Source organism: Hippocampus zosterae, chromosome 9, assembly GCF_025434085.1.
Source record: "Hippocampus zosterae strain Florida chromosome 9, ASM2543408v3, whole genome shotgun sequence".
NCBI classification, from domain to species: Eukaryota; Metazoa; Chordata; class Actinopteri; order Syngnathiformes; family Syngnathidae; genus Hippocampus; species Hippocampus zosterae.
The window spans coordinates 14,567,299-14,590,510 of record NC_067459.1 but is presented as its reverse complement, the minus strand read 5'-3'; the positions used below and the strand labels follow the sequence as shown (position 1 = coordinate 14,590,510).

Below are 23,212 nucleotides of genomic sequence, written 5' to 3'. Positions count from 1 at the left end.
CATAAAAATCGCGTGCCAAAAATAACACGACTGAAATTTAGTAGAAACAAACTTTTTGTAACATAAAATAACAAGTTGATTGAATGATTCGTGCTTCCCCAAATTATTTTATTACATGATTTTATTTACAACCCAAATCTCTCAGTCTCAGCATTTGGAACGATAGCTCATTTTTTGATTGACAACGTATTATATTCCCCCCTGCCCCCTCCCGCCCCATCCAGTGATTTCATGCTGCACTACGTTCACAGTCGTGCGTGTCTTTGACGTCAGGAGAGCACAAGCGGAGCGGAAGCGCTGCGCACAAGCCCGGCCAGCAGCATCAGCATCTCTCCCGGAGGCAAAGAGCGCACAATCCCGGGCACAGATCGCCATTTAGGTACGTTTTATCCACCCTCGCATTGATGTCCATGATTCTATGAATACAAAATATCAAGTGTCCATGCCTGACACCCGTGTGGATGAACCTATAACGATGCGGTCTTGCTTTGCGTGTCACATCCTTGAGTGGTGCAGTCCACCCACAGTGCTTTCTGCACGCTTGCAAGCACAATTTAAAAATTTCAGCAAACATGTCTCTCCGTTTAAGACTCATTTTTTTGTTCATATCTTTATCCATGCATGACAGTTTCATTTAAAACTTTGAATTGACTTATTGGGGTTGATATTTGTCTAAAATCTTTCAATGCTGTCATCATTCTCTCTACTGACCATGCATGTTATTCTTTTTTTCTTTTTTGTCTCGACGCTTTTTTTGATTGGCCCTCTTTGTCCTACTTCCAGCGCCTATGTTAGTCCCTTTTTATCAACGCTGCCTGTTAGCAAAAGATGTGGCTGTACATTTTTGTTCATGAAAGGTACAGTTAAACGGTCCAGAAGGCTTGAAATATTGTTCAGCGTCCTTGAGTACCTTGAAAGGTGCTTTATAAATCTAACTTATAAGTTATTTGGGCCCTCTTGGAATCGTTGCATGTATTCTTGCAATGAAATAATTGTCCTTGATTTTACTGTTTGGTGCTTTTCCACCGCCTTTATTACCGATTCGTCTTACTGTTTATTGTGTATGTTAAATCGCTCCATGTACAGCACTTTGTATGCAGCGATGGCTGTTCGAAAGTGCTCTATAAATACTGTTGACTTGACTTGACTTGACTGAGGGGCTTCAATAGACCTCCCCCCCCCCAAAAAAAAGTGTGTATATATCTTGCTGTGAATGTATGTACAGTATTTTAGGGCTCTCGGGCACTGACAGAAGAATGCACCTTTTGGCAGTTTTGCTGCACAACACGGAATTCAATGGGCTGTAATACCAGGATACCAGGAACAGTCTCGACCCAAGTCTGGAATGAAACATGATGTCAGCTATTTTAGTTGGAGGAAGCCTTTTTGGCCGAAATCCAGGGCTCTTAGTTTGTCAAACTTCTAGGGCAGTGGTTCTTAACCTGGGTTCGGAGAATCAGTCTCAGGGGTTTGACAGAGCCACTGTTCGAGGGAAAGCACCCAAATGACACTCAATGCGAAGCATCTATTGTGGGTATGGCGTCAAAGTCGGATAATCATTTCCAGCATTCACCATTAGGGGCAAGGGTATTGGTGCACATCCTGTGCGGACCAGCAATGCACGTCGCACATTTACCACAGTTGAGAGCTTCTGAGTTTAAACCTGAGCTACGGCCCTCCTGCGGAGTGTATGCATGTCCTCCCCATGCTTGTGTACGCAAACCTTTCCCACAATTGACGACTCAAATTGTCAATGGATGTTAATGTCAATGTGTACATGTGCCCAGCGATTGCCTGGAGGCGAGTCAGGTGTGCTGTTTTTCTTGCCCAAAGTCAACTGGGATAGGCTCCAGCTTACCTGTGGCTATAATGAGGACAAGCACTACATAGAAAATAGATGGATTGTATTGTGTCATTGTCATTCAGTGGAGTCAAACATGAGCTGCACTAACCATTACTCACATCAGGCTAAGTGAAGTAATGGATCTATTGTGCACGAGCATACTCTCTGCAGTCCAAATATAATTATGGATATGGGATGCCACAGCACTGTTCAAGTTTAACCCCTACACACACACACACACACACACACACACACACACACACACACACACACACACACACACACACACACACACACACGCACACGCACACACACACACACACACATTATTCCAACTTGTGCGATAATGCTTCCGCACGGATTGCTAGCTTTTGCTGAGGGCTAACAAATGAATTGTGTATGCTGCTCGTTTGGTCTACTTGCAGCTGTAGTGTGGTGAATCCCATCAGTGCGACAGGATGCCCCTAGGAGAGGACAGCAATGGGTGGAAGAAGAAGACGTCCGACATTAAAGAGCATTATGACTTCAAAGAAGTGCTGGGGACGTAAGTTGGAACATCCCTGACACAGCAAAGGATGCAAAATGGGATCCTTTTTACAAGGCGTTTTAACAACCATTGTTTTGGCAAAACGATACAATTTTTCTTTTTACAGCATACCAGTAATCCTAACCTCTGATTTGGATGATAAATAAATAGCCTGGCTACTAGTGTCTAACTAGCCTGTTGTATGAACTCATTCAGAAAGTAAACATGAGAGGCAAAACGTCTTCACAAAAGAAAACCACAACATCACATGTAATTAAATAACAAAGTACATGACACACAATGTTGCATTTCTACTTCTGTCCCTCAAAAAGTAAAGATGTGTAATTTGCAGTCACATTATTCCAGGTTATGTAATACAGACAGTATTTGTAGTCAAATTGTCAGTGTTGCCGGACCTGGCATTAATGTGTCGATGAAAAGCTACTGGCTCAGAGAGACGATTACAAAGAAGCTCATACAGGAATTCAGTGCATGAGGTTAATTGATTTAAATTATTTTATGTTCTATTCTGTCTAATCCTCACAGTTTGAGGCTCAGTCGGGTCTCAGGACAAAGTGTCCTCATTCAAAGGGATGACACAAGAAGATGCTTGTGTCGCGTGTTCTTAGTCACACAAGCACAGTGCAGTGAAATGACATAATGAATAATAGGATGTGTTGCTGCACTGCTCATGTCTCACTTTGGCTCGGGGCCCTTTGAGCCATCGACATACAGTCTGCTCAATACAATTAGTATACACTGTAGATGAAAGAGTCAATCAGTTTGATCGCATAACAGTTGGTTAGTTAAACAGGATAGCCAGTCATATAGTGAGACAGGTTGTTAGGTTATCAATCAGCGTCAACTGGATAGTCATTTAGTGATCATATGTAAGTTAGGCAGTCAACAAGCACAGTCAATCAGTCATCAGATATTGTTAGCTTGCCAATTCGTACAATTTGCCTCGTCAAATCTGTTAGTTGGCCAGTTTTTCTGTTAATTAGCTGGCCAATTGCCATTATTAGCATGGTCAGTTATCAAAGTTAGACTGGTGGATAATTAGCAGAGTTGGAATGGTAATTAGCACAGTCAGGCAGGATAATTAATCGGTTGGTTAGTTCGCTAATTACATCGTCAATTACCGTAGTAAAGCAAGGCTAGACAAGGCAATAAGTAAATTAGCACAATTAGTCAGCTGAGATAACTATTCAATCAGCACGGTTAGCATAGTCACTGTGTTTATGGACTCAGTGAGCACGAGTCAGTTAGTTGGTTTGCAGCTTAGTTAATTCGGATCGCTTGCATAGTCAATGAGTCGCTGCTTGTCTAGGCAGTGGCAGGTCGTCTATTAGCACAGTTAGTTAGTCAGTTGCCATTGTTGCCACAGTCAGGTCAGTTAGTTAGTTAACCTTTAAGTATAGTTTGCCTAAATCAGGAAATTTCCCTGTATTAAATTCCTTGTCTGTTTTCTTTAACATAAAATATATAAATAAATACATTGGTATTTCTCAATGTCTACAAAACACATTTGATAGTGTGCTTGGGTGACATTTTATCCTTCACGTCCTTGAGAATATAAGCGCAAAATGCAATCATATACAGTTATATCGTAACATAAACACAATATGCAACAATATACAGTTACTGTATATCGTAACATAATCATACTGTATGTACAATAGCCATAAGGAGATACTAAAAAATAAATAAATAAAAAGGACATGTAAGTGCAGACATACACCCATGGATACCTATAGCAGTCTAAACAATCCTTGTGGTGGTTAGTTTAGTGCGGGCCAGCATGATCGAAATAATCAATGTTATTTATTTTTCTCGTTACCCATGCATTGAAAAGCTTTTACAATGGGCTCTTAGGTAAATGTCAGCCATGCCAAATAATAGTATGTAGTGCTCTGCTGCAAATCCGCAGAGAGCGAAGTCTCCAAGGTGCAATGAGCAAGTGGATGCTTAATTACATGTGTCTCACAGCAACAGTTGCAATGTGCGACTGAGCACATGCTCTCTGGACTCCAATTTGTGAGAGTCACTGACAAATATTAGGTTTTGTGTGCATGAGCTTTAATTCTGGGATGAACGTAATAGAGAACCCCAAAATGTTCTTTGGAAGGAAGAAAGAAAAAAGATTTTCAATTTTTGTTCCTGTACCTTGCATATTGCTGATGGCCACATGGTCTTTTTTCTTGTCTCACAGCACAGTTGTGGTCTCTAACAATGTCCATGGCCTCCTTCTGTGTTCACCCCACGCAACTGTGTAAATGCATGTCATTCTCCCCCTCAGCATAATCTTTAAAGCAGTCTAATATCTTCTGGAAAACAGCCATGCTATATTTATATCTATTATGAGCAAATATCTTATTATTTTTATTGTTATTATCATTGTTGTTTATTTATTTAGAGCAGGTGCTGTTCCTGTAAATATCTGTGTGAGTGTTGTGGCGGACTCATCTTTGGGACTTTTCTCAGACCCCTAGCCCCATCTCGATAATGTAACCACTTTGAATTATTCATCCATCAACTACCACACACACCACAGACAAAAAAGTGCATCCAGATGCTTATCAGCAAAGGGTGCTGGTTATTTGTTGAATCATCATATCTATCGCCTCAAAGTTAATCCAGTTCAGCTCACGGTATCTTGCTAAAGTGTTCCACCATGCCATTTGATATGCCTAGTCACTAGGAGGTACATTATGATGTCATATATGCACTGACCAAACAATTACAGATGAGTGACTCAGTGTGTTTTTTTGGACAAAATAATTATGTATCTGGTAGGAGTGTAAGAAAAACTGATTTGAATCGGAAAATTGGTTTACATTTAAAAGATGCGAATCAGTGGAATTGAAAGCAATCAAATTGTTCTACTTCAAAACATTTACAGAAGTGTTAATTCATCTGTCTGAAAAATGACATCAGGAAACTATCAAACCCTCTCAAACTCAGCTGTACAATATTGAATGGAATCGTAATTCTACTGAATCGAATCATCCTTGAATCATACTGCATGTTACGTATCAAGATACGTGACGAATTGTCCTTATGGCTTGATATAGTGTGTTGCCAATAGATTTTTTTCTATCCACCAAGTTTGGTGAGGATAGGATAAAAATTGCAGGAAATTAACGTTTTTTGTATGAGACAGGATTGCTGTAAGGCCTTTATACATACGGAACATTCAAAGGTGATTTCTGATTTTGGGGTGAGTTTTTCGGGCAAAATAACACTTATTGTGCCATAAAACCGCAGCAGATGGATTTGATAGATATTGGTATGTAATGCCCCCAATACTTTTCATTTGACATATGACATCACGGTTTGTCCCATTGAGTGGCTCTCTACAGTTGATGTAAAAAGTCTACACACCCATGAACAGCTACCAGGCTTTGGGATATGAAAGTACAACTCAAAGTTAAATCATTTGAAAACGTTTCCAAAACAATAATCTAGCCTGTAACATGAACGAATGAATTGGAAAAAAAAAACTTTTCGAAAGGGGAGGTAAAAATACATGAACTGACTTTACATGGCTGCACAAGTGTGCACATCCTCTAAGTGGAATGTGGCTGTGCTTGTAACATTGGTCATAGATGTTTTTTTTTTTTAAAATCAGAAATACAAGTAAACCTTTCTGGATGATTTTTTTTTCGTTGATTCCTAATCTGCCCTGGTTTTACTGTAGCACATCATGTTTTAATAATAATAATCAAAATATATCAAGCGTTTGTGATATCAAGCAGTCTTATCAGAATTAACTTCTCTGGAATTGCTTCATACTTCATATGTCCACGGCTTGTTTTTGCCCAGGGGTGCTTTCTCTGAGGTGCTTCTTGCCGAGGAGAAGAGGACACAAAGGCTGGTGGCTATCAAGTGCATCCCCAAGAAAGCGCTGGAAGGCAAAGAGAACAATATAGAGAATGAGATCGCGGTACTGCACAGGTGAGTTGACCACCCTCAAAAGTGACTCCTGTTGTCCAATTGAAGAACCCCAGGCACATTCTATGCAGGAGGTCAAGTGAACAGGCCACCGAATGCATGGTGTCAGTAGAAACAGTAGGATTGTGCACCGGAAATGTCAGGAGTAAAGAAGATAGACCTATTTTTAGTGTCCCAGTTGCCAGGGCAACAGCACACAGAGGCGGAGATGGTGTGGAGTTCCCTGAAGCAATGTATTGAAGAGAAGGAGGCATAAGGGGTGGAGAAGAAGAGAGGGTGGGTGGTATGGACTGAAATTTGAAGTCACTATTAAGCCAATAAAAGAGCAGCGTTACATGGGAAAAAAACAATCTGGAAAAGAGCACACTTGCTCACCCTGCAATATCCTCTATCATCTGCCACAGTGTTAAAGTGACATATTCTCACAATCTAACGTGTTGATAAGCGATGCCCTGCTGGAGGTTTCACACTGCATACTTTACACTTCCCGTCATTTTAAAATCTGCTCCGAGTAGCACATTCATCAGACCAACGCTACTGCGTGCATTATCTTACACTTGCGAGGCGTTCGAATGGTGACATAACGCAACAATAATGCCATCTGGTGACCGCTTTACAGCGAGCACAAGAGGAATGTTCTAGACAGTAATTATGCTTTCATGGCTTTTTCAGAATCAAGCACCCTAACATCGTCTCGCTGGAGGATATCTTCGAAAGCACGTCTCATCTGTACCTCGTCATGCAGCTGTGAGTTCTGCTTTCAATTCAAGAGCTGCTAATTTGGATTTATAATTTGGAGGGTAGGGGTCATTTTGAAACAAAATGCAGATGTCTGTTTTTTTTTCTTCCTTGGTGCCGTTTTATTACATTCTACACATTCTTTTAAAATGACGCTACGCTGTTATGTTACACTGTACATGCAGCATACTGTTTGTAGTCTCTTCCAAATGAAATATTCAAACCTTTCAGCAGCAGCAGAAGCAGCAGCAGCATTTTTAATGGAAAGAGATCCGATTCCAGTTGTTGGACACTCCTGACTAAATTGCTCGGAAAAAAATGCCTGATTTACTGTCCAACCAGCATTTCATTACAAGTGATCTCATGGTTCAAGGAGTGTTTGTGCAATATCAAAGGGGCACACTGATATTCTCATTTTTACAGACAATGTGGCATGTATGTATAGTGTCAGCTTTAGGTTAAACCTGCGTTAAAATAAATGGCTCAAAAACGGAGTCTGGAGGAATCCAGTCTGTCATTTTGCTGTCATTGTCAATCCAGCTCGAGCTGGTGTTTGTAAATGTTTAACCTATCTATGTGGTACTGTGAAGCAGAGTTCCTCAGTGCTACGTTCTCAACTCATTTAATTTTAGCAAAGGCTTCAGAGAACAGCCTTGTCGAACAACAATTTTTGTATTCTACATTAACGCAAACTGTAATTTGTTGGTGTGGCAAACTTTACACAGGAGTTCCTCAAGGCGCGGGTCTAAAGCCACTTGTGTTCAGAGCCTTGAGCAAGAAAAGAAAGGGCCCTTCCTTGGCTTTTTTTTTACTCAAATGAGAAAACAGCTTTGAGCAATGGTTTGAGATATATTTTGAGATTTTTTTTTAATGTCAAGGCTCTAAGCACAATTGGCTTGATGGAATAAACATACATATTCCTCAAGGCATAATTCTCGAGCATCATGTTGTACAAAGGTGTCTCAAGAAAAGCACCAAATTGTTTTTTTTTTCTTGAACATCAATACTAATCCAATGTTTGTAGACGCTTTAGCAATTACACGCTATAGTGACGTGGAACTCTTCAAGGCTGTTCAGGAGCCATTTGTGTTCAACTTGTCACCTTGTCATTTTTGCCTTCAGCATCAATACAAACCGCAGCATGTCACTCAGTTACAATTAAGATCAGCTTCACTTTTATCGTTCAGTGTGTCAGGTGGCGAGTTGTTTGACAGAATCGTGGAGAAGGGCTTCTACACAGAGAGAGATGCCAGCCAGCTCATCCACCAGATCTTGGATGCGGTTAAATATCTTCATGATATGGGGATCGTGCACAGAGACTTGAAGGTAGGAGGGGAAAAATATGGAGCCAAATTTTGCAGCTTGCATTCTGTCTATTTGCTCTCATGATACATCTATTTGCAGCCGGAGAATTTGTTGTATTACAGCATGGACGAAGACTCTAAGATCATGATCAGTGACTTCGGCCTGTCCAAAATTGAGGGAGCGGGCAGCGTTATGTCTACAGCCTGCGGGACTCCCGGATATGTAGGTGAGGCATTTATTTCCTGGGTGAGCCACTCTTCGCTTGTGTATGCTCAGCATTTTGTGGCTCAGCTGACATCCTCTTGTGCACGTTGCCTCATAAGAGGCTCTCTCATCCCCTACTGAGTCAAGTACAAGCGATCTATAAGTACTCTCTACTCTCTTTAACGTGACTCGGCTGCTCACCAAGGTCAAGATGACTTTGAATACTACCCTCACCCGTGCTGTGCATTTGTTTGTGTTGCACAGCTCCTGAGGTGCTCGCGCAGAAGCCGTACAGCAAAGCAGTCGATTGCTGGTCCATAGGAGTCATTTCTTATATTTTGTGAGTTTGAATTTCTTTCTGTTTGTTGCAATAAAATCTGCCTTTACAAAGGTAAAAATGTGCTCATTTGTCAAAATAACGTGGCCCAAAGATTACAAACAAGACTCAATGTGATGCAGTGTTGTTCTAAATCCTTCCAAAACACAGCAATGTCTACAAAATGCAATTTGTGTACAAACCGTGATGATGTGTAATGTTGATTAAATTAAAAAAAAAATCATATAGCGAGAGCACAACAGGATTATAAGCACTAAGATATATCTGGCCCTGTATTCAGGCACTAGAAAATATTTCAAATGAGAATTGATGAAACGCTACCATGCTAACATGATGGTATGCTAACATACGGCAAAATAGTGAGATGAGTACCGGTACATAAAGAGCAAATGTCCTGAATGACCAAAACAGTGAAATGTCTAAAATGTGTCCATTAATCTCAGAATTTTCCCATATGAAAAAAAGAGGGAACATGTAACAGCTCTCCAAAGCCCTAATTATCAAAGTTCATGAGATGCAAAGAAACAATAAATCATCAGCAACATTATATCTGGTGCGCATTTCTCAAAGACGATTCGATAAGTATCTTGATACATGGGGGGGGTGGGGGGGGGCGATATGATTTATGGATGTAACCATTATAAATTGCAACAATTCAATTTGGTTTGTCAAATCAAAACCGATTTTCTGATTTGATTTTTTTTTTCACCTCTAATAATTGTCAAACATGTTGGCGCATTACAACAAAAAGTTCATACCTTTCAGACAGTCTTATTATTTTCTTTGCAAAGAAATAATCAGCAGACTTTATTGTACCTAATCGGTGGTGTGTTCTTTGCTTCGACATACCTTTAGACTTTGCGGTTATCCTCCATTTTACGACGAAAACGATGCCAAGTTATTTGAACAAATCCTGAAGGCAGAGTATGAATTTGACTCGCCGTACTGGGACGACATCTGCGATTCAGGTATCACTAAAGTTAATACTTGGAGCATACAAAATCAGAAAACACGTCATGATCATAAACAACTTTTTTTTTGTAGCGAAAGACTTCATCTGCCATATGATGGAGAAAGATCCTTCTAAAAGATACACATGTGAACAGGCCCTCCAGCACCCATGGTAGGAACTGTTAATCAGACCGCAAATAATTCCCCTCTCATTGGAACAGCGGAGAAGTGTGGAAAAGTGTGTGTGTGCGAGTGTATGTGTGTGTGTGTGTGTGTGTGTGGTTGTGAGTGGAGATACATAAACTGTTCATGATGTACATTATTTGGAAAAACTGCGACAGGAAGTGAAAATGAAAGAACCAATTCTGGCAGAGTATCAAGTGATACAAGACGAAATGTACATACACACACACACACACGCACACACTACAAAATACAATTTTTAATAAATGGCATGCAAATAGTTTAAGTTTCTCAAATGTTAAACTGTTACAATTGTGATATTTGTAAATATTTTATTTAGTCATTAAAAGCACATTTTCAATTTTGCTCTTGGTATTTTGAAGACGAAAATGACTGTTCAGTAATAATAATATCAATAAGCTACGAGCCTTGAATGATCAGTCGAAGGATCTAAACTGGTTGGCACTCAGTCAGTTCAGCGAAAGAGTGAATGCCTTCGTTTTTCTTTCACCCTTTCAGGGACAGCGGTCACTACAGTGGACAGCTTATCATGTTATCAAGATACAGGATGCATTAATTGGTTAATGTCCTTCTGGTTCACCTGAGACTCATTTAATTGTATTTGAAACCAGGAGTCTTATAAATGTATTTTTAAAATACACATACATGACATCTCCGTAAAATACAACAGATTAACAAAAGGATGAAGACAAAAATGTATTACCCTGCTTAATATGTGATATGTGTCACTTACCCAGGATCTGTGGAGACACAGCTCTGGACAAGAACATCCATGAATCCGTCAGTGCTCAAATCAAGAAGAACTTTGCCAAAAGCAAGTGGAAGGTTAGCGCTATGGTAGAAGCACAAAGTTTGTGTACGCTTTTGCGAATTACCCTACCCTCTTTCTCTACACAACACAGCAAGCGTTCAATGCCACGGCAGTGGTGCGTCACATGCGCAGGTTGCAGCTGGGGACCAGCGTGGAGGGACCTAGTCAGATCACCCCGACCAGCCCCTGCCACGGACTCCTGCTGCCAGAGGAGGAAGAGGAAGATGAGTTGGGGAATGGCGAGAACGACAGTTGTGAGTTTTCAAAGCACTTCATGTTTTTATCTGTTTGAAAATCGTTTATCATCTTTTTTTTTCAACACATACACCTTGGTTTACTAAATCGGAAGATGAACTCATCATCGAGTGTCACAAATTAAGAAAGCCTGACTTGCCGCTTCGTAATAACAGAACACTGCATTAAATGAGACAGAAAAGCAATTACTCACCGCAATAAAACACAAAATTAATGAACGCATAACTCGGAGCTGTCAGCTCACAATATTGTCAGTCTAAACCCGGAACAACTCAATAATTCAGAGCTGATAGGTATGACGGATAAAGGGTCATTAACATGGTAATCTATTTGATAATGATGTATTTTATTCTGTTTACCCTGCTCAGTCGTCCTCACTGGATTACTAAATACAGCAGCACCTTCTTAGTCAAAAACAGATTGCTCTATGAGACTGGTTAGCTTCCATATTGTTCGAATTTAAAAACTTTTTTTCCCCCGACAGGAAATCACGTTCAGCAAAGGAATGCATTCCAAACTGTCAAATAACTGTACATGCAATGATGCTACTTTTAACATTTCTGTCATGAATAAACCACTTTAACCCTTTTAGGGACAGTGATCACTACAGTGGACAGTTTATCATGTTATCAGGTTACACGTTATCATTATTGGTGCATGAAAGGGTGAAAATAAATCTAAAATAAAAGTATGTGTGGTACCCAGGCTAAGACTGGAGATTTACCCGATTTAAGACACCTCTTAATACCATCACCTGGTGAAATTCAGCATCAATATGTATTAAGTAAAATGACAAAACAAAAAAAGTACATACCTCCTTGCTGGTGATTTGAAAAAAATTCTTCACTTTTTTTCTGGTGTATCAAGTGTATGAGATATTTGTATTTTTTGTTTTAAATTTTGACCTATAAAAGCTAACACAGTATGGATTTTTATTGTGTTGTAATCTATAGATATTACCCGTTTTGGAACCTAACACCTGATTCCTAAATATAAATAATAAACTCAAAGTGACTAGATTGATTCTGAAGATCCTGGGCAGATTAGATTGACTTGGTCACACACAGAGGGCTGAAATCTGATTGGAAAACTACATACGTGTACTGGATGCAGTGCATTCCATGGGAAACGGTATGCGGTAAAGAGATGGGATTAATTTAATATAAATTCATGGAACAAATATCAGAATTGAAGTAATAAATGTAGGTCACTGCTTCCCGCCTATCACTTCCCTGAGGTGCGATACTGCCACCTACTGGGTCTTGAAGGAACTGTTGAAATAATAAGTGTGTGTTGTGTATCTGGCATCTGTCCCGTCCAGTGTCCCATTACAGCGATGACCGCCGTGGAAGTGCAGAGGGCAGCACAGACAGAGACAGCCTGAGGAGCTGTACTTACTGCTGCAGGCCGGCCAGTCGCATCTGAACACAACCTCACTGTCTTTTGTTTAATTGACTTTTCTTCCCTTCCCAAAATGATTTTATTTAGACCCTCTGGAGTGCACAGAGAACTGGTGCTCACCCAGTCTGGCCAGGAATGCAGAGTAGCGATCGTAAGGTGTCCAGTGCGTGGACCATTATCTTGAGACAGTCCCCGAATGGCAGACATCGTCATGCCTACCCTTAGGTTAGTTGTGACATCTATCTAGTTTTACCCTTTCAGGGACAGTGGTTACTACAGTGCACAGTTTATCGTGTTATCAGGTTACAAGGTGCATAAAGGGGTTAATTAAAGGCCATCTGCTCGTTTTGCCTTCATTCGGCCCCATGCCAAAATCCATGCATTCTTTATATCTCCACAAGGGGGTGCTAAAGACTAAATGCATGCTTGCAGGCTCATCAGATGGCCCTGTGCGGCCACAAACTTTATATCGTACATACCAGGAACCCACCACTCCTGGGAAGTGGCCACTGAGCTTAGATTGTCAGAGAGTGTCATCAGAATGGTGCAACATAGCGACTGGAAGACTCCCAGAAAAATTTAGAAGTGGAGATCATTCATGGAGCCATCACCTGTTGTGAATTTGGGCATTCCTGACAGAAGCACAAGTGGTGCAGAAAGGACCGAAACATTGAGCAGTTTTCAAATTGTTTACCTGTAAGGGTTATAGTGTATTGTACCTGTAATTTACTTCTGAGTGTGAATCAGGCCATGTTCAGTTGAACCCAAAGCAGATAGACTCGCAGGAAACCTCATGTGGTTACACAGATTAACTGTACCTTCAGCCATCGAGTGGAAAATAATGTACCGTAATGGTTTTGTTAGTATCTAAGTTGACCGGCAATGATTGATGAACAAAGGTACATATTTGTAATAAGGCCCGACCTATTAATCGGTTACAAGCAATGCTTTGGTGAGCTGTGCAAGTTGTGCAAGTAATTTGTAGTAAATAAATAATACTTTTCAGACTAATTAAGTGAAAACGAATAATTTCTTGAAGCACAATAAATGAGCTTTCAAGATATACTCAATAGAAATGCTTAGGAGTCACTGGTCAAAGTGGTGCGTTTAAACGATTGTTCTGGCTCAGACTGGGTTGGTAAGAAGCGGTTCTGACCTGAAAGTGTATGCATGTCGGGAGGGTCGGGGGTTGCGGGAGGGAGGAAGGGGGGTTGGACAACATGAAAGCTTATGAAGATTATTTTTTTGAGGGGGTTTGTTTTATGGCTGTTTTGTTGTTAGAGTCTCACACTGAGATCCCCTCACCCCCAATCCCTATCCTACAACATTTGTTGTAATAGGACGTGCCACTCAGTCTCAAAAGTGCATGATGTGGAAAAGTCCCCCTCCCTTCCAAAAAGATCAATCATCCATTTTCTATGCGAAAAGGTAGACGACACCCTGGACTGCTTTCCAGTCAATCACAACTTAAGTGTTCAAACCCACACAAGTCAGGCGACTGAGTCGTTATATCATCAGTGATCCCCCCCACCCCCGCCCCTCCCTCATGCAAAAATTTAACCCACAAATTCTCATCATATAAACTAAAAAAATGCTTGCTCAATCGTTACTGTCTGGGATCTCAGTGTGGGCGCTTGGCCTGCTCTGTGCTGTGCAACCTCTAGTGGAAGTTGGTCTACTGTTTGCATGACCTGGTTAATTCAATATGTTTACATGAATGATAACTTAGTATACACATGATGATGACTATGATTATTATTTTTTTTAATTATTATCTTTATTATTATTATTGCTACTCTGTGGTATTGACAATGATGTACTTGAAATTCTTTTGAGCTCTATAATGTGAAGTGAGTAAAACCAAAAGTAATGTTGACAAAGTACAAAAACACAGCACAGTAGACGTATTGTTTGACATTTCTCGCAAATGATTATTATGTTTTGCGTTTATTCATTTGTAAATGACTACTTGGACAAAAGTATTGGGACACATTACATCTACAAGAAGGGAACACGGAGGAAAATATGGAGCTGGTCCCTCTTTACAACGTTAATAACCCCCCTTTTACACAGAGAATCTGCAAAATGTAACAGAAGATTTTCCTCACCTGAGACTTTTACACAGAAGTCAGCAAAATAGTGTCTTTGGATACAAGTTTTTTGAAGATATAAACCGCCGTGCTGTTTGGTGTTTGTGAACTCAACTCACGTCAAAACAAGCAGCAGTTTGGTAGACAGTAAACAATTTTTTAAAAAGAAAAAAGAGGCATCAAGTTGTTGACTGCCATTCCCGCTTGGAGTTTACTGTCAAACGAAACATAAAACAACTTGACTTAGTTTACATAGTTCATGTAAAAGGGGAACAGTGTCCATTCTTCTGGGAAGACCTATAATATTTCCTCAAGCTTTTTTTTTTTTTTGGTAAGAATTCTGGGTCATTGTGAAGTTGGAGGGCGGTGAAGTAGGACCTGAGAGGGTCTGATTAACAATTTCATTTGGTTGAGATTAGCACTCAAACGTGATGATAAAAGATGAACAATTACATAACCGTATGAATACTTCTTAAGATGTGTGCCCCATACTTTTGTCGTTGTCTTATTCATCTCAAAGTCCCCTGATGTGTGTAGCGGTTAAAAAAAAACATATCCTGGTTGGACAGAAGTTTCAACTGCGAAACAAAAAAGTTCAAAGGTTAAAAGGGAAAAGTCACTTGGACTGCGGTCCCAAAGCCATACTCATGAAGTAAAAAATGCTTGTGTGCACAGTCATCTTTTAGTATGTGACTGAGAAAAAGATGCGATTCTCAGACAGAAAAGTAGACAATTTGGGGATGGTGAAATGAATCTCTCCGTGAGCCACATAATCATCAAATTAAGCTATTTCATGTTTATGTATGTGTGTGTGTATATATAATTTTTGAAGCTGACCCATTCTTCAAACAGGTTCACCATATTGTGCAGTTAAAAAAATGAAAGCAATCACTCTGTGTTTCTACAACATGTGAAAAATATGCAAACCGCGCATGAAGGGCTTCATTCAATGTCGAATATCCATCTTTGGGCCACTTTGATATACATTATTAATACGTGTTGTGTATTCTTGTTTTAGCAATCCAAACACATCCAAAATGCATAAAAAGAAGCACTGTATATATAAATACATATACATATACATGTAAATAAACACACACACACAAGTATATATTGTATATCCTTTTTGTAAAGCTGTTTTGAGCTACAAACATATGGATGCAATGCATCATGGGGTATTGAACAAGATGGAGAAGAATTCAATTATTTGTACCCACTGAGAGCAGGAAATTGAATAAATCTTCCTTGTCTATGCATTGTGTGTGTGTGTGATTGTGTGTGCGCGCTGTCACCGTGTTGCATTTGCACAAGTACAAGGAGTTGATTATGTGTGCTAAGATTATAGATATTTCAGTCAGCCGCAGATACCATTTTTCCTTCAAATTTTTTCAAACTTGTGAATTGTTTTGACAATGTGGAACGGATCCCACTTCTACTCTCCTCCATGATGCTTTGTTTAAAGTGGTACAAGTAGTATTTGACAAGAACTACTCTGCATTATATGGAGTGGTTGTACTATTGTGCTTTCTTTAGTTTGTGGTGACATCAGGATACAATGCATCCAAAATAATGAATACATTGTTCATCTTATTAATATATTTTAACAATGGGTTGACAAAAGGGTTAAATTAAAGCTTACAATATCAATATTTCAGCCAGTGAGCGCAGGTATGACACATCACCGACGGGACCACAAAACAAACTATCATAAAATACAAGAAAGTTCAACTGACACATTTTCTTTATCCTCGATGAAAAATGATTGATAGTACTGCAGCTGTCTGAGTAGTTCTCACTGTGACCCTGTTTTACAACCCCGTCGATTGTACTACCCCGTGGTGCAGTCTATTTCTTACACTGCCCTTCATAATCATGTGCACCTCGGTTAAGATGTGTTTTATTGAATACATTCCGTTTGTTTTCAAAACTATATATGACCCCCCCCCCCTCACCCCCAAAAAACAAGTGAAGAAACAGTGAAAAATCATCAATTACGACAAAGAAAACTATGGAAAAACAAAACAAAAAGCAGGAAAATAAGGCAAAGGCAGTCAATATGACGTAAGAGCAACTACCATATTGGTAAAAAAGAGAAAAAGTGCTAAAAGGTATGTACAGCTTCGTATACAGTATACAGTACAACCCTGTTAAGTGAGCAACATGCTGTCTGAAGAATTGTCTACAGCGCTCTCTGCTGGCCAACTACGGAACAACAATGTCCTTCCGATATAACTGCGATACACAGTCGTGTACAAGTACATGAAACTAACAGTCGTGTACAGGTACATGAAACTAACATTTTATATTACGTTTAATTAATAAACTGCACCAATTCAATTAATTATGCTTAACTGAACTTAGTAATTTGGATTTGAAATACTGTATATATTTGGTGCCTGCAACTTTGATGACACGGACTCCAGTTTTCTCCACGACACAAACACACCACGAGAAGAAAATGTCACCCATCTCGTTATGATTATTACGACAATGATCATAAAAATAATATACTTTATGGATTACAGCGGCAGCTTAATGGTCGACACCTTGCTGCCTCTCAGTGCGAACCCTCACAGGTGTGCAATGACAGCATCATTTGTTCCCCTGGAAGTTTATTTGTTGTATTGAATGATGAATTGTAAATGATGAAAATAGACATGGCTCAACAGGTATTAAGTAGTCCGCTTCGTGATATTTACAAATGGTATCTCAAAACAGTGCACACTGCACAGTCATACATATAAAATATCACAAAATAAAATAACACACACGCACACACAAAAACACTAACAGCGTCAATGAAATGAAGATTGTGCAGGTGTAAATAATGCTGAGCCAGTGAATATATTGTGCTTAATGCTTATACATTTATTCAAGGAAATAGACTGTGTGTACATTTTGCCACATTGTGTATAACCATAAAAGTGAATTAGTTTTATTTGAATTACATGTGACACCTCGAAACCATCCAGAAATACGTCTGTTTGCAGTTAATTGTTTTATTCTTTTAATTGTGGCAGAAAACATTTTGGGTTTTATGCCTCTGTCTGGATGCTGACATATAGGGTCCTCCAGCTGGAAATAGAAAAACAACCAGAGACAAAAGGCGCGGCTGATGAGCTGCCAGTCATTTGCTGTGCACTTACATTCATAGCAAGCACAGACTACGCACAGGTGGACTTGGGTGACGTTTGAAGGCAATTGATTCGCGCTGGATTTTATTGTGGTCAAGGGGAGTTGATTCCCTTCGATTTGCGTTCGTCATATAACACTTCAAATTAAAGGTGTATAAATCAATTCGCGGGGCACTTTATATTCAAATTCTACTGGTTAAACGTGTAGCAGGCTAATTTACACAAGATAGTGCGTCTTTCTTGTTGGCTCATTTGCACTCTGACACTTTTTTTTTCACGCTGCAGGCAAGTGGGAATTTGTCACTCACTGAAGTTCTCCTATTGTTCAAATGGGAATTTACATTTCGTTTCAAGATGATAGTTCATCTATATGTGTAAAAGGGCAATGGGGGTGAGGGGCATTTAACGGTGTGGAGGGGCGGGGTGGGGGGGATTGACAATCTTGCACTTGACAAACTGACACCATTTACTTTTTGTCAAGTGTTGCTGTGACGCTAAATGTTTGGGTCGAACTCAAAGCAAGAGAATGTCACCTCTGCTTTGAGTTTATACTAGGGAACCTTTTGTCTATCAGGGAAATGGCCATGTCAATTTTCTACCGAGCCCCCTGGTGTCAAGTTGTGAGAAAAATAATATTGATTGAGAATCTGTTCCCTCAGTTTGTTAATTTGCACCCTGTGTTGTGTAATCTGTTAAGATTTGTGATTTGAGGGTACAGATGACTAAACTGAGGGTACAGTATTTTTTTTAACGCAAAATGTGGATAGCAGGTATGAAAGTTCTAAAATGAAGGGAACACATTTTAAAGGGCTTTTCATTGTACTGGTACATGTGCAAATGTTTGGCCACTTTAATAAGACCTCAGAGTTTCATTATTCTGCTCCATTTGCATGATGATTTAGCAATTTTGATTTGGGACTCTAAAGGCGCTTTGTTGTGATAGTGATTCAGATGATTACGAAACATGGGAAAGGTTTTAGATAATTAAAAAAAAGTCATACTGTATTATGCTTTCAGACACTAAATGGAAAGGGCAAAACATGAGAACATTCGACTCTTACTTTCAGAATCAAATGTATTCCTATCTTCCCGTTGATGAGAAAATGTCCTTTAAGAGCTTCTGGGGAAACAGCCGCCCACCTCCACTGCAACGGGCCATCCGTCATAAACGTTGCTTGTGTCGTCATTAGCAGCTCGCTGACAGGTGAACAGCCGATAAGACGTTCAGTTGTCAGCGCTGCATCTTTCCACGTGCATAAATAGAACGAATGAGGGCAGGGTGACTGACCTTCTCAAAGGAGCTTCTGCTTGCTGTCCCGCCTCTTCCCGCAAACACCCAGTTGTCACGGTAACTTACGGATTCGATCAAAGCGCTGCCCATTGCGACAAAAATCTCCCTCATTTCTTTTGTCATCCTGCCGCCGAGAAGTGGAGGGGGTGGGGGGGAATGAAAGGTGATTTTTGTGGAGCAGTAAATCGTTTTAGAGGATGAGCGTCTGGGAATTGGACCTACTTTGTTGTCACGTCGTCAAAGGAGGCCACAATGACAATCTCTCCAGGTTTAATCTCTTTCAGGTACGCCAAGATGTCCTCTGGGACTATGGCAGCCGAGGAAGTCGTTTTAAATTTGAAAAAATGTAAATAAATCATCTCTGTGAAAAAAAAAAGATTTATAAAACACGTCCCTTACCTCCGTCTTTCATATTCAGATAGCCACATCTGTCCACGGTGCCGTTCTCACCTGAGATGAAACAAACAAACATGCATGCATGTTTATCATCTTCGGCAGCTTGCATTCATCATCATATCATCTTCCTCGAGTGCAGATATCTGTTGGCCCAATTAAAATGTTCTCATTTTCCATCGCCCGTTTGTCAGTCGTTACATCTATGCACGAAAAGCCGCGTTGCTGATGAAGAAAAAATGTCGACAGAAGTCGGTTAACAACGTAGAAATCACTGAGGATTACATATGGGGAATCAAACTAGCAAAGCATGAAAAAAACATCCACCCACATAAACATTCAATGTCAGTAGGGCTCATTCTCTGACATGATGAAAAAATATGAAGGCTGTTTGAAAATTGAGCCCAGTGTAACCCTGACGGGGAGCCTGTGCATATCAATTTGAACCCCTGACTTCAAACATCTGTAAATCGGTGTAGTTTTTCAGATATCCAGGTCATGGTAAAGCGCAACAGTTTTGTATTGATGAAATTGGACTATTTTGTTTGTGAAAGATGTCTTGCCGCCCTTAATCATAAATTCCAACATAGTAAATAGACGAAGCTGGCATTTAAAATTTTGAACTGGAGAAGCCTTTTTTGGGAAGAAACGTCTTCAACAACCAAGGCTGCTTTTAAGCTGCGGCTCCAAGTGTCCATTTCTGCGAGCAGAAAAACAAAACTTATGATTTCACCTCGTCCTCGAGAATCTTGGCTCTTGGTCGGTGTCATTTAAATTCAAATTTCATCGATTCCTTGCTTGTGTGATATTACGCAGTACAGAGGTCCCTGACTTTTTTTTTTTTGCCCCACAGACTGGTTTAATGTCAGACAATATTTTCTAAGGTGTGTCGCATAAATACAACAAAATAATATGATACGACGTGCATGAAAACGGTGGTATTTTCAAAACAATAATAAACACGAATCATGACGCGGGGAACGTGCTATCGGGCAGCAACACTCTCTGGTTCCTCTGGTAATGTTTAAACGTGCCTTCAAAATAAGATAAACCACAAATCGTGGACGAAACATACGACTCACCATCGCCGCATGTTATGCAGAGTGGGCTTGGTACGTGAGAATCTCCCATTGAGAAAAGTCCATATTTTAAGTAGGATTCATGATACTGTCTGTTAACCCTTATATTATGTTAAGGGTCAATTTGACCCGTTTCAGTTTTTAATAATATACGGGTTAAATGTAGTCTTTTTCTTTTTGAACGTCGGAGGCCCCTCTTCTGTCTCCTGGCTGGGCCTTTCCCTTCCCCAAAGAAACGTTTCAAAGACGTTCGTGTTTTACTCATTTTGCTCGCTTTTCAGTTTAGGTTTCATTTTAACAGTAACCTATCACGTGACCGAGAAGCACGCCTTGACCTGCGTTAAGAACGACATACTGTAAGACGGATGTAACCGAGCATCCGGTTATTTTTCTAAATAAAACATATTTCAGATACCAAATGACCCACAGAGTTTAAAAGTGATCAACTCACTGTTTACGACGACAATGTTGAGCCCAGGTCCCACGTTGTTCAATACGTGACTCATGATGCTGTTGACATACAGTACATGAAGTTTCACGGGGGGAACGAACATTTGTTGAAATGTTTCTTGCGCACAGGTGACTTACGTTTTACCATCGAAGCAGATCTTGGGCCCGACAACGTTAGCTGCTCCGCTGCGCATGTGTATTGCAAAGTGATCAGAGGGGCAACCTCCGGAGAGGTTGCACACGGATGAAGACGTGACTGCAAGAGTATTGACAAAAATGAGAACAGTTATATTAAGAGGAAAGACTCATCGGAATCAGATTTAGAATAATTGATATATGAGGAAAACGTAAACATTGTGAGAATAGTGTTTAAATATGACAAGAAATGCTAGATTCCGTCATGATTTCATGGCAAGTTTTAGTTTTATGATAAAAAGTGAGAACATAGAATAAAGATGAATATTTAATACAGTTGTAAATTCATAATTTTATCATGGAAGCTATTTTCCAACAAAGGATAAAGTCACAATTTTACCCAAAAAATTACAACAGGCTGAAATATTACATGAAATTATTATTTTATTTTTGACAATTAAAAAAGTCCTCATTTTGGGAGAGAATGCCATTTTTACAAGAAACAGTCAAAAATAAAAATTCTGTTAAAAAATATGTTTTAACTTCATACTGCTCACTTGGTTGGACTTTTGGTTTGAATTGCTCCGCGCTTTTCATCCCTACAACAAAAAGACAAAAAAGCAAAGTCAATGAGGTGTGATGACAATATGACATGCGTCAATATCTCGATAAAGTGCCTTCGGTGTCCACCTTGGAATGATTTTGTAATCCTGAAAGTGGATCAGAATAACAACATTCTTGAGGTTCTATGACAAGTGGCCAAATATTTGCACACATAGCAGTCGGGTGGGAAGACATTGAAAAAATAAAGCTGAAAATAACGTGTTTCCTACATTACATATACTGTGTATATATTTTAAGTTTCATTCGATGTATGTGATTTTTGTCATGTGCCCACACGCTACTCTGCGAATGAGTGTCTAAGTGTCCCTTGCATCCTTTTTTATGTATGTCGCCCCTGGGGGGAAAACGTTTGGACACTCCTGATCTACATATAATGCATATGAACTTCAATGGAAAAGCTGAACCTTTCTGGGCGAAATGTGCGAGTCCTAAAGGTGCCGTAGAGTGATACTGACTGACTGAAAACGTGAAGCTCACCCCAAAGTTTTCTTGCTCTCAGCTGTATGCGTATATAGTCGTGCGAGATGGCCCATGTGACCACAAGAACTACAATTACAGCAGCGTAGGGAGCAACTGTCAACCACAAAGAGCAAAATGATTTTAGTAAACACAGCATGCGGGCCGTGAAATTTACATCGGCAAGAAAAACCTCACCTCGATGCTTCATGTCTCCGGAAAAAAAAAAAGAGTCTGTTCTGCTCCTGATGTATTATTTGCTGTCAGCACCACAGCTGGTTGGTGTCATGTCATCCGTTCAGGCTGCCTTGCCACGCATATATGCATGGGAAGGACCTTTGGATATGCAAGAGCGCTCATCCTTGTGTTGGGAAAGTAAGCAGGATGTGACATTGTACGGGCACACACCCACAGTGAATATGCCGTTCAAGTTTCTCCCACACACAATGTCAAACATGGGACAGCATCCATTCACAGTTCATTGATAGAGCTTAAAGCAAATAGCCTGAGTCTTGTTTGGACACGTCACTATCCTGGCATAAAACAAAACGATGAGAGAAAACAATTTGTAATGCATACGTTCCCGTCCTTGGGTTCTGTTGTATGGAGGCGTGGAATTGCCAATGAGGTCTCAAAAATTTTGACTGGCAAATAAGGTTGAACACACCTGTGAGTATGTTTGAACGTATTTGCGAAAATGAAATCTCTCTGATGCTGTGGAAGCTTTCTACGGCCCATTGTGCGCTATAAAAAGTGATTACAAAATGTCAGGAAAAGCCTACTAAAACATCTGAGTTTATTTGGGGTTAATCAAATGCATGTTGTTTGCTCCCAGAGGTCCATTTACTTCTATTTAACATGAGTTTGAATGTTGTCGATTCATTGTGAACACATGGTTGTCCATGGTTGTAAAAGGGTGTGTACATTTATGCAACCATATGATCTCAGTTGTTCATGTTCACTTTTTACCTTCTTGAAAGGATTGTCGGATTGGACCATTATACGCTGAGCTGCAGTTACAGGTCACATTA

The 23,212-nt window shown here is 39.9% G+C and overlaps 2 protein-coding genes across 4 annotated transcripts; one reads left to right on the top strand and one right to left on the bottom strand.

The window, feature by feature from the left end:
* The first annotated feature begins 78 nt into the window (after positions 1 to 78).
* On the top strand, positions 79 to 14,865 carry camk1a (calcium/calmodulin-dependent protein kinase Ia). 2 transcript variants are annotated; one of them, XM_052075493.1, is made up of 12 exons: positions 79 to 379; positions 2,269 to 2,387; positions 6,195 to 6,326; positions 6,996 to 7,070; positions 8,276 to 8,387; positions 8,466 to 8,592; positions 8,835 to 8,910; positions 9,763 to 9,875; positions 9,952 to 10,030; positions 10,800 to 10,887; positions 10,965 to 11,127; positions 12,450 to 14,865. In XM_052075493.1, exons 2-12 carry the CDS (start codon positions 2,302 to 2,304, stop codon positions 12,551 to 12,553), a joined length of 1,155 nt encoding a protein of 384 aa, XP_051931453.1. In that variant the 5' UTR covers positions 79 to 379; positions 2,269 to 2,301; the 3' UTR covers positions 12,554 to 14,865. The 2 variants fall into 2 exon arrangements, with proteins under 2 accessions (XP_051931453.1, XP_051931452.1); XM_052075492.1 differs by having other exon boundaries at positions 212 to 379; positions 8,249 to 8,387.
* A 2,611-nt stretch (positions 14,866 to 17,476) lies between these two features.
* si:dkeyp-67f1.2 (uncharacterized protein LOC556106 homolog) lies at positions 17,477 to 22,588 on the bottom strand. Of its 2 annotated transcripts, XM_052075514.1 has the most exons (9): positions 22,380 to 22,588; positions 22,203 to 22,298; positions 21,659 to 21,700; positions 21,105 to 21,222; positions 20,968 to 21,026; positions 19,444 to 19,494; positions 19,267 to 19,351; positions 19,042 to 19,168; positions 17,477 to 18,950 (listed from the first exon to the last, which is right to left on the bottom strand). In XM_052075514.1, the coding sequence occupies exons 1-9, from the start codon at positions 22,390 to 22,392 to the stop codon at positions 18,864 to 18,866; spliced, it is 678 nt and encodes a 225-aa protein (XP_051931474.1). In that variant the 5' UTR covers positions 22,393 to 22,588; the 3' UTR covers positions 17,477 to 18,863. The 2 variants fall into 2 exon arrangements, with proteins under 2 accessions (XP_051931474.1, XP_051931473.1); XM_052075513.1 differs by lacking the exons at positions 22,203 to 22,298; positions 22,380 to 22,588 and having other exon boundaries at positions 17,477 to 17,694; positions 18,815 to 18,950; positions 21,659 to 21,872.
* Between the last annotated feature and the right edge of the window lie 624 nt (positions 22,589 to 23,212).

Bases quoted from the DNA above. Each gene is read 5' to 3' on its own strand.
- camk1a (XM_052075492.1), top strand. From the start codon at position 2,302: ATGCCCCTAGGAGAGGACAGCAATGGGTGGAAGAAGAAGACGTCCGAC. The intron at 9,876-9,951 runs GTATCACTAAAG...TTTTTTTTGTAG, and splicing joins GGACGACATCTGCGATTCAG to CGAAAGACTTCATCTGCCAT. The intron at 10,031-10,799 runs GTAGGAACTGTT...TCACTTACCCAG, and splicing joins CAGGCCCTCCAGCACCCATG to GATCTGTGGAGACACAGCTC.
- si:dkeyp-67f1.2 (XM_052075514.1), bottom strand. The intron at 21,701-22,202 runs GTGAGCTTCACG...TTTTTGTTGTAG, and splicing joins GAGAGCAAGAAAACTTTGGG to GGATGAAAAGCGCGGAGCAA. The intron at 19,495-20,967 runs GTGAGTTGATCA...GTTTCATCTCAG, and splicing joins CAACATTGTCGTCGTAAACA to GTGAGAACGGCACCGTGGAC.